Below are 11020 nucleotides of genomic sequence, written 5' to 3' on the forward strand. Positions count from 1 at the left end.
TTTTGAGAACTTAGCATACAGCTTCTTCTCTCTCAAGGTCTGGAGCACTGTCCTCAGGTGCTGCTCATGATCTTCCCGACTTCGAGAATATACCAGAATGTCATCAATAAAAATGATCACGAACGAATCAAGATATGGCCGGAAAACACTGTGCATCAGATGCATGAAGGCTGCTGGGGCATTAGTCAGCCCAAATGACATAACAAGTAACTCGTAATGACCATACCGCGTCCTGAAGGCAGTCTTCGGGATATTTGGCTCCCGAATCTTCAACTGATGATAGCCTAAACGCAAATCAATCTTAAAAAATACACAAGCACCCTGTAACTGGTCAAACAGGTCATCAATACGGGGCAAAGGATAACGGTTCTTCACTGTCACCTTATTTAACTGGCGATAATCAATACACATGCGCATAGAACCATCCTTCTTCTTCACAAATAATACAGGAGCGCCCCAAGGCGATACACTGGGTCGAATGAAACCCTTATCAAGTAATTCCTGCAACTGCTCCTTCAACTCCGGAGGAGCCATACGGTACGGAGGGATAGAAATGGGCTGAGTGTCCAGCAATAGATCAATGCCAAAATTAATGTCTCTATCGGGTGGCATGCCCGGAAGATCAGCTGGAAACACATCAGGGAAATCCCGTACTACTGGGACTGAATCAACAGGAGTATCCATACTGACATCTCTCACATAAGCTAAATACGCATCACAACCTTTCTCAACCATACGCTGAGCCTTAAGGAAAGAAATAACTTTACTGGGAGTGTGACCTAAAGCACCCCTCCACTCAATACGCGGTACACCTGGCATGGCCAGTGTCACGGTTTTGGCGTGACAATCAAAAATAGCATAATGGGGCGACAGCCAGTCCATGCCCAAGATAATATCAAAATCAACCATGCTGAGCAATAATAAATCGGGTCTGGTCTCAAAACCACCAAGAACAACCAAACATGACCGATAAATACGGTCCACAAAGAATCTCCCACAGGAGTAGAAACATAAACTGGGGAACTCAAAGAATCCCGAGGTACACCCAAATGCGGAGCAAAATAAGAAGATACATAAGAATAAGTGGAGCCTGGATTGAATAGAACCGATGCATCTCTGTGACAGACCAAGATAGTACCTGTGATGACAGAATCGGAGGCGACAGCCTCAGTACGGGCTGGAAGAGCATAGTATCTGTCCTGGCCTCCCCCTCGGAGGCAACCTCTACCTCCCTGACCTCCACCTCTAGCTGGCTGGGCAGGTGGAGTAGCAACTGGTGCAGTGATCATAGCCTGAGAACTCTGCGGGGTGCGCTGCGGCTGAGGGGTCTGTGCGGGTGCAGCCCTCTCAAGTCTAGGGCAATACCTCACCACATGGCACGTGTCAGCACACTCAAAACAAGCTCTAGGAGGACGTGGCAGCTGTGACTGGCTCGGGCCAGGTCTGCTGGACTGACCACTAGAAGTACCCCGCACAGGAGGTGCACTAGACACTAGAGGTGCATAATAAGTCTCCTGAGGCCTCGGTGGGGCTGGAACACCACTGGCTGCTGGAAGAGCTGAATGAACAGGGCGACTCATATGACCCCTACCATGACGACCTGCAGCTGGGGCACGGGCACCAGAATAATGGCCCGACTCTCGAGACCTCTTGCCCTCCCTCTCCTCTCTGTCCCAAGCATGCATACCCTCAATCCTCCCAGCAATGCTCACCACCTATTGATAAGTTATATCCATCTCTAAATCACGAGCCATGCTAAACCTGATGCTGGGAATAAGGCCCTCAATAAACCGGCGAACCTTCTCGCGAACCGTAGAGACCAAAGCTGGTGCATATCTAGCCAAGTCGATGTAACGGACAACATACTCTGAGACAGTCATAGTACCCTGGTGCAAATGCTCAAACTCCGCGCGCCAGGCATCCCTAAGACTCTGGGGGACATACTCCCTCGTGAACATATCTGAAAACTGAGCCCAAGTCTGGGAAGTTGCCTCACCGGGGCTGTCTAACTCATAAGCACGCCACCACTGATAGGCGGCTCCTCGAAGCTAGAAGGTAGTGAAGTAAACCCCGCTCGATCTTGATATGCCCATAGTACGGAGGATACGGTAGCACTCCTCAAGAAATCCAAAGGCATCCTCTGAGGCTAGTCCACTAAAAGTCGGAGGCTGATACTTCTTGAACCTCTCAAGCCTCTTCTGCTCATCCTCTGAAGCGACTGCCCTCTCCTCGAGCTGAGCTGGGGCTACCGGCTGTACAGGAATAGCCTCTAGGACCTGATCAATATGCACTCGCTGCTCAGGAGTGCGGGCGGTGGGAGTTTGTGCTCCTCCCCCGGCCTGGGATGTAGCTGCAGCAAGGGAAAGCAACCCTGCCTGAGCTAGAGTGGTGTACATAGTCATAAACTGTGCCAAAGTCTCATGGAGTGCTGGAGTAGTAGTAGCAGATGCATCAGGTGTCTGGACTTCGGCCGATACTGGTGGTGGTACCTCGGCGGCAGCTCTCGCGGGTGCTCTGGCTGCACCACGAGCGCGTCCTTGGCCTCTACCCCGGCCCTAGCCTCTGACGGCTCCAGTAGGGGGCGCGGGTGCCTGGTCATCTCGAGTAGCACGTGTCCTCACCATCTGTGAGAGAATAGAAGACAGAAGTTTAGAATTGTGATATCAAAAATCTCGCACGAGAAGGAAATCAAACGAAATGGAATTTTCCTAACAGTTACATAGCCTCTCATAGATAAGTACAGACGTCTCCGTACCGATCAGCGAGACTCTAATAAACCGACTTGTGATTTATGACTCCTATGAACCTAGAGCTCTAATACCAACTTGTCACGACCCCGGTTCGCCCTCCGTGAACCATCATGATGGCACCTAGTCTCTACGACTAGTAAGCCTAAATTGCGGAAAAAAACCAAAATTTGCGGAAGTAAAACAATTTAAAACAGAAATAAAGGAATAAATAGCGTTTAAATGTGCCGCTCGGCATACACCATATTTAATTCTCAAAACCAACATATAAATTCAAGACCCGGAAACCCATGAATCACAAGCTAAGAAGTACTACATAGCTCTAACTCCAGAATGTCTAACAAGAACTGAAATACAGAAGGCTAGTACTAAACAGCAAGAATAAAAAGAGACTCCTCGGTCTGCGGACGCGGCAGATATACCTCGAAGTCGCTACAGCAGTCGTCTCGCCTCAGGGGTGGTAGGACTGAGTCGAAGTACCTGGATCTGCACATGAAAAACATGTGCAGGAAGAGCATGAGTACACCACAATGGTACTCAGTAAGTACCAAGCCTAACCTCGGTCGGGTACTGATGAGAAGGTCAGGGCCCTACTGAGGTTAAATAATAAAATAAAGTTCGACAGTGTAGATAAGAGCAATATAAATAAGTGCAGCAGTAAAAGTATCACAGGATATAAAGATAACTACAACTGATACAGAGGCAAAACAATCACAAGGATGATAACCGGGGATCTCTCAGTATCCCGAAGATCTCTTACTATCCTCAATACACATACCTGGGGATCTCTTGGTATCCCGAGGATCTCTTGGTATCCTCAATATATGCCAGGGATCTCTTGGTATACCGATGATCTCTTGGTATCCTCAATATATGCCAGGGATCTCTTAGTATCCTGAGGATCTCTTTGTATCCTCAATATATATCAGGGATCTCTTGGTATCCCGAGGATCTCTTAGTATCCTCAATATATATGCCAGGGATCTCTCGGTATCCCGCACCTCAGCTCGATCATAAATACTTACAGGGGATCTCCCGGGATGCCTTCCGTAGCCCCAAAATGAAACGCTCAACAATAGCAGAAAAAGGATATACTCAATTAAGCTCAACATCATACCAAGGCAAAACAGATAATCCTAACCTAGCATGCTCCACGTAATACAAATAAGGCAGTTAAAACAAATAGAGCAATTTAGTCAATTAGACATGTTTCTCTAGACTAACAGCGGGCTAAATTTCCAAATAGTGTAAGCAAGAAAAGGAAGAACACAATTTAAGGCTATTTTTAATGAAAAACCGGATTTCCAACAATTAGCACAAGTACGCATTCGTCACTCGCGTACAAGGCATTTTAATTATCACAACATCAATCCTAAGGGGAGAGGTCCCCCACACAAGGTTAGAAGAGCCACTTACCTCGAACCGGCTCAAATATCAACCCGAAACCATGTTCTTGCCACGAGTATCCGACTCCAAATGGCCCAAATCTATTCAATTAAATTTCATAATTAAATAACACTTCAAGTAACTGATTCTACAATTAAATTCTAAGCTAATACGCGAAATTAGGTAAAATGACCAAAACGCCCCTCGAGCCCACGTCTCGGAATCGAGTGAAATTTATATTTTCGGAATCCTCACACTCTCACGAGTTCATACATACCAAGAACACTGAAATCGAACCTCATATGGCCCATCAAAACCTCGATCATAAGTCTCCAATCCTAAACCCTAGCTTTCCCCAATTTTCACCCTTAATTCCCACAAATTCTAGCTCTAATCCATAAAATAATAGCATAGGAACGAGTTTAGGTCCAAAATTCTTACCTCAATGAAGTTCCCTTGAAATCCCTCTTCCAAATCGTCCAAAAAGCTCCCAAGCCGAAGTCAAAAATGGTATAACTCAAAATTTGCGAAGGACTCTTTTTAATTCTTCTGTCCAGTTGTTCCGCATCTGCGGCACAATTTCTCGCTTCTGCGGTGCCGCATATGAGGTTTTTCCTCCGCTTCTGCAGAAATCACTTAACAGGCCAAATCCGCATCTGCGGTCAACTCTCCGCACCTGCGACTCCGCAGGTGCGGTCCAACTACCGCATCTGCGGTTCCTGACTCTTCCTCTCAAATCCGCTTCTGCGTCTCCCCTTCCGCACGTGCGGCGCCGCACCTGCGGTCCCCAAACCGCATGTGCGAATACACCAGAAACAGCAATTTCAGCAGCTGCAATAACATCTCAACTTCTCCGTTGACCACCCGAAATCACCCCGAGGCCCCCGGGACCTCAACCAAAAGCACAAACATATCCTAATACCTTATTCAAACTTGTTCCAATCATCAAAACACTTCAAACAACATCAAATCAACCAAAACACCTCGGATTCAAGCCTAAGTATCTAGAATCTTCCAAATTCCGCTTTTGATAAAAAACCCAACCAAACCACGTCCGAATAACCTGAAATTTTGAAACACATCCCAAATGACACCACGAAGCTACTGCAACTCTCGGAATTCCATTTCGACCCCTATATTAAAATCTCACTATCGAACCGGAAACTTCAAAAATCAAACTTCCGGCATTTCAAGCCTAAATTAGCTACGGACCTGCAAAACACAATCCGACCACACCCTAAACTCGAAATCACCCAACGGAGCTAACGGAACCATCGAATTTTCATTCCGAGTCCGTCTTCACACTGTTCCGACTACGGTCAACTTTCCAACACTTAAGCTCTCATTTAGGGACTAAGTGTCCCAAAACTCTCCGAATTCAAAACCGACCATCCCGGCAAATTCAAAATAGCAGAAATAAACTTGGGGAAAGCAGTTAATAGGGGATCGGGGCGTAAATTCTAAAAATGACCGACCGGGTCGTTACAGAATACTACATACAAATGTCTGGAAAGAAACGTAAAATCTGTCTCTGGAGTAATAAAAACAGAATACATATGAAGATAGAAGAGAACGCCGGCCCTGCGGACGTCTGCAGGACTACCTCGGGATCTCTGACTGGACTGAAGGCTGCCACCCAAAGCTATGGTCCAAAGGCTGTCGCTCCGGGATCTGCACATAGTGCAGAGTGTAGTATCAGCACAACCGACTCCATGTGCTGGTAAGTGTCTGGCCTAACCCCGGCGAAGTAGTGACGAGGCTAGGACCAGATTACCAAATAAACCTGTGCAGTTATATACTATGCAACGGAAAATAAAATAGAATAAACAAATAAAGATGGGAGGGGGTACATGCTGCGGGGGAATATCAATACCAACTGTAACTTAAGAGAAAGGCATAAGGACAATTTAGAATTTACCGCAAAACAGTAAGGAATTCGTAACCAATCCATAAACACTTTATATTATCAATTGTTGCGGCGCGCAACCCGATCCCAAAATATATTATCACTGTTGCGGCGTGCAACCCGATCCATATCATTTATCACTGTTGCGGCGTGCAACTCGATCCAATTATAATATTGTTGCGGCGCGCAACCCGATCTATATATATATTTCAATACCAATCACAACAAGGGCCCCGGCAAGGGACCAATAAGGAAATAACACTATCCCGACAAGAGAATCGACAGTATAAGTAAATACGTCCCGGCAAGGGAAAATCAGCTATAACCAAACTTGTTCCAACATCTAACTACCTTAACTAGCACCAATACTCAATCATAAATAATCTCCACGAGATTAATCATAAACTTTGCTCAACACAGAGAATCAACAACTTAGGCATTCGTAGTATTTATCAAGAACAAAATAATTTCAATTTAAGACCCACGGTCATGCTTGACACCAACGTATAGATACTCGTCACCATGCCTATACGTCGTACTCGACAAGTAACACGTAGCCAATAGGACACAACTCCTAATCCCTCAAGCTAAGGTTAGACCAAACACTTACCTCAAACTTCCACGGCCAACTCCAAGCCTCAAACACCGCTTTTCCTTTACAATTCGCCTCCGAATTACTTATATCTAATTCAAATTAATATAACAACATCAATAAATGCTAAATAATCCAATCCCAAGGCTAAATTATAGGTTTTCCATCATTTTCCCCAAGGGTTTGGGAAGAAAAACAAGGAAAGAAAGGGTAAAAATATCTTTTCATATTCATTTTAATAGGATAGTGGCTATTTTTGCTCAACATTAAAATTGCTGGATAAAAAATAAATACCACCTTAAATAGTGGCTACCCCATGCCATTTCTACTTTCTTTACACCTTATGTTTCTTCTTCTTCATCTTCTTTTTTCTTTTCTTTTTTCTTTCTAATCCCTAGGTTACTAAAACGTAGCAACCACGAATGAACGGGCTCGGCCTACTCCTTATTTAATAATTAGCCAGAGTTGACAATATAAGCCTAGTTGAAAAGTTAGCCACTTGCCACTTATTAGTATAATATAATATATATTATAATAAAATTCATTCACTAGCTTAATGTTCAACCCGATAGCTACAAATTAAATTAATTCTCTAATATCCTAATTAATAAGTGTATAAATATTTTGGATTATTACACCAACTTCTCCTCAAGACTTTTTATCGCACCGTTCTTTTTCTCTTAATTTTTAGCCACACATAATAATAGCACAACTCTTCTTTTGACCGTTTCAAGATAGTGTTCACTTCTTGAAATGCAAGTTACAATTTTTTTAATACAACTTAAAGTTATGTAGGATTTATTTTTGCTATTTCCAATGAAGTACACTATATTTCCTTTATTCTATCCTCCCGATCGAGCGGCAAAAGTTAACAGATAAGTTCATGTTTCTCAAATTAATTATACTACTATTAATATTCAGAGCAGCTTTAGCTTTTCTGATATTTTAATTGTGTGACCTACCAAGTGATGAAAGAAGACGGAATATTAGCATTAGGATGCCAACTATTAAGGATTCATTATCGTACGATTCTACCAAAAGCATTGACTTCTTTGTGGTGTAGTAACTTGCGCTAGAAACTCTCAACCAATAGAAACTTTACCATTTCTCTATTTATCTCACCCCTTGTTAAACCTTATACAATATATATCTCTCCCACCTACGTTTTAACGTTATAAATACAACTGTCCCATGCGTGTATTATTCCACCCATCACTTACTCTAAGGCACAGACTCACCATTGTAAGGATTAGTCCTCAAAAGCAAATCTAGAAGGGGTTCTGTGAGTTCAACTAAAACAAGAAAGAAGCGAAATATTAGAAGTAAGATGGGTGCCAAAAGAGATTTCAATGTGAAGGTGATCAAAACTGAGGTGGTGGCAGCATCGTTGCCAATGCAAGAGCATTGGCTACCACAGTCAAATCTTGATTTGCTCTTGCCTCCAATGGACGTTGGAGTTTTCTTTTGTTACCAGAACCCCATTATTTCTGGGATGCCAAAGTATTCATTTGGATCAATGGTCAAAGTTCTAAAGGTTTCTTTGGCTGAAACCTTGGTTTCCTATTATGCATTTGCAGGGGAGTTTGTTCAGAACCTTGCTGGAGAGCCCGAAGTTCTTTGCAACAATGCCGGAGTCAGTTTCACAGAAGCTTGGGCTGATATAGAGCTCAAAGAAATGAACTTGTATAATCCAGATGAAAGCATAGAGGGTAAGCTTGTACCAAAGAAGAAGCACGGTGTATTAGCCGTTCAGGTACTGTTGTGAAATTTCTCCTATTTTACAAGTAGCATGTGCCCTATCATCTGTGCATAATTGCATGTACAAAGTTTATTTTTCAACTCATATAACTTGCGTTATTCTTCAGGTTTTAATTCTATAGACGAATTTCTGTAATTCTGTTTTCATTGACTTAAGAATGTACACTTTTTTTTACACTTTCAGTATATGTTAATCTCTTAATCAGTAGTCCTATAAAGGACAACACCTTTGCCGTCCCAAAATATCTAGACACTGAACTTGAATGCCCTTCCTCGGTTTCCCAGCTCAATGTATAAACACATACATGTAGAGTACTTTTGTAGGTTGTGTAATAAATTTCCAATTGCCGCACAGGCTGTAGGATTAATATATATAGTCGTCTAAGCCATTTTCATGCAAAAGCTGACATGCATGACAGAAACCTCGTGCTCCCTCTATTTGAAATTGAATGTTTTAAAAGAAATGCTTTTAAGAGAAGAATCGCAAAGCTGAATTATTTAATGTTTGTTTGTAGATCAAGTGGCGCCTTTCTGTAGGTTTTTTCATTCTTTGTAGTTCATTTATTACTTTAAGAAACAGAAAGTAAATGAAGAATAGTTAAATAAGTCCATATAACTTTGTTCTGAGTATTATATAGTATTCAAAACCAATGAATATATTGGTAGTGCAAACTAAAACCAGAAAGTGTACGTTCAATTTAAAATACTGAGCAAACTTTGTCTTCAATGGAAAAGTCTTCCCTGATCAAATCGAACTTTAGGTATACTTTTTTTACCTACTATTCTTTGTGCTTTTTTTTAATAGCGAAAAACAGAAAGGTAATAAAAATTAACATGAGAGAGGTACCTAATTTTTCATGACCTCCATTTCAAATCTGTCGAGGGATAAGTGGAGTAATATTGTTGTTTCATTTCTAGATAAAATAGAGAAGATAGTATAGAACAAAGTAAAAGTGGATCGCATGTAATTTTTTGCATGGATGATATGTCTAAGTTCTGTTTATCACAATATGTAGGTAGAAAGAAATTTGAACATTCAATTTAGAACGTGCATATAGTAATCAATCTAAACTTAAAACATCCAGATATAAAAAATCGATTAATTATCTCCTATGCTATAAACCATTGTAGCATATATTGTACCATATTTTTCAGGTTACTAATGCCACTTTTTATGAACCGTGCTTAGCTTATAATTTTTTTTAGATGATTTAATGAAGTAAAAAGTCTCTGATAATTAATTTTATCATCTCAACCGACTTGACACAAATTTATAATTTATGCAGGCTACACAACTCAAATGTGGAGGAATAGTGGTGGCTTGTACATTTGATCATAGAGTTGCTGATGCTTATTCAACCGACATGTTTCTCGTATCATGGGCAGAAATAGCTCAGTCCAAACCACTCTCTCAGCTCCCATCTTTCCCACGTTCCTTTCTTTCTCCACGGCGTCCCTCACTCTACGATCCCTTGGTAATAGACAGCATGTACATACCTATCTCTGCCCTAAAACAAGAAACACCTGCTGTCACAAATATTGATGATGATGATGATCAAGTTATAAGTAGAATTTACTATGTCAAGGCTGAAGAAATCAGCCGCCTCCAATCATTAGCAAATAGTTGTAATAACAACATGATTAGCACAAAATTCCACAGGTTTACTAAGCTTGAAACTTTCAGTGCTTTCCTATGGAAAACTATAGCCAATGGGATGGGAAAAAATAGTACTCCTAATTACGAGAACTTCAGGTTTGGGATTGTGGTTAATGGCAGGAGTAGATTGAGCGACGGAGTTGAAGAACAAGCCAAGGTACTAAAAGGGTATTTTGGGAATGTTCTTTCCATTCCATTTGGGGAGAAGAAAGTGGAGAAACTAAAGGAGAAACCTTTAAGTTGGGTAGCAAATGCAGTTCATGAGTTTCTTGAACCTGCAAAAACTAAAGAACATTTTCTTGGGTTAATAAATTGGGTGGAGGATCATCGTCCAGAACCAGCTTTAGCAAGAATCTACGCCACAAATGAAGATGCGCTGGCGGTGGTGGTGTCGTCGGGGCAGCAGTTTCCGGTGAGGAAGATTGAATTTGGGTGGGGAGAGCCAGTGTTTGGGTCGTATCATTTTCCATGGGAAGGGAAAGCAGGATATGTGATGCCAATGCCGAGTCCTAAAGGAAATGGAGATTGGGTTGTTTACATGCACATGCTGAAATGGCAGTTGGAATTGGTTGAGGCTTCTGCGGCCAATGTGTTCAAGCCCCTGACTGCAGATTATCTCAACTTGAATTAATGTAGTTATGTAAATATTGAGCTCGTTATGTCATGTGTGTGTGAAAAGGAGAAACAAGTTTGTATCTTACTATATGTTAATGTGATTTGCAAATTAAATATGTATCTTTTTAATTAATCCAATATAAAGAAAATTTGGTCATGGACAGAATATAAGCAAAAATAAATGAGTACACTCTAAAGAGAAATTAGAAAATTAAGGGTGCCTTGATATAAAGAATACTACTCCCCCTGTTTCATTTTTGTGAATCTTGGCAGCACTAAGTTTTAAAAAGAGTGACACACTATTTGACACATATCAAAAGTAGTACCCTCAAAACTAAGTGATATTAAACATTTGATCA

At 41.7% G+C, this 11020-nt stretch overlaps 1 protein-coding gene across 1 annotated transcript; it reads left to right on the forward strand.

Moving 5' to 3' along the window:
• On the forward strand, window positions 7800-10818 carry LOC109234597 (shikimate O-hydroxycinnamoyltransferase-like). Its single transcript, XM_019400647.1, has 2 exons — window positions 7800-8384; window positions 9676-10818. The coding sequence occupies exons 1-2, from the start codon at window positions 7959-7961 to the stop codon at window positions 10675-10677; spliced, it is 1428 nt and encodes a 475-aa protein (XP_019256192.1). The 5' UTR covers window positions 7800-7958; the 3' UTR covers window positions 10678-10818.

The sequence above is a fragment of the Nicotiana attenuata genome, chromosome 11, assembly GCF_001879085.1.
Source record: "Nicotiana attenuata strain UT chromosome 11, NIATTr2, whole genome shotgun sequence".
In the NCBI taxonomy this organism is placed as follows: Eukaryota; Viridiplantae; Streptophyta; class Magnoliopsida; order Solanales; family Solanaceae; genus Nicotiana; species Nicotiana attenuata.

What these genes read in the sequence shown, in the direction of transcription:
- LOC109234597 (XM_019400647.1), top strand. Translation starts at nt 7,959, where the DNA reads ATGGGTGCCAAAAGAGATTTCAATGTGAAGGTGATCAAAACTGAGGTG. An exon ending in ACGGTGTATTAGCCGTTCAG is followed by an intron (nt 8,385 to 9,675) that starts GTACTGTTGTGA and finishes TAATTTATGCAG; the next exon opens with GCTACACAACTCAAATGTGG.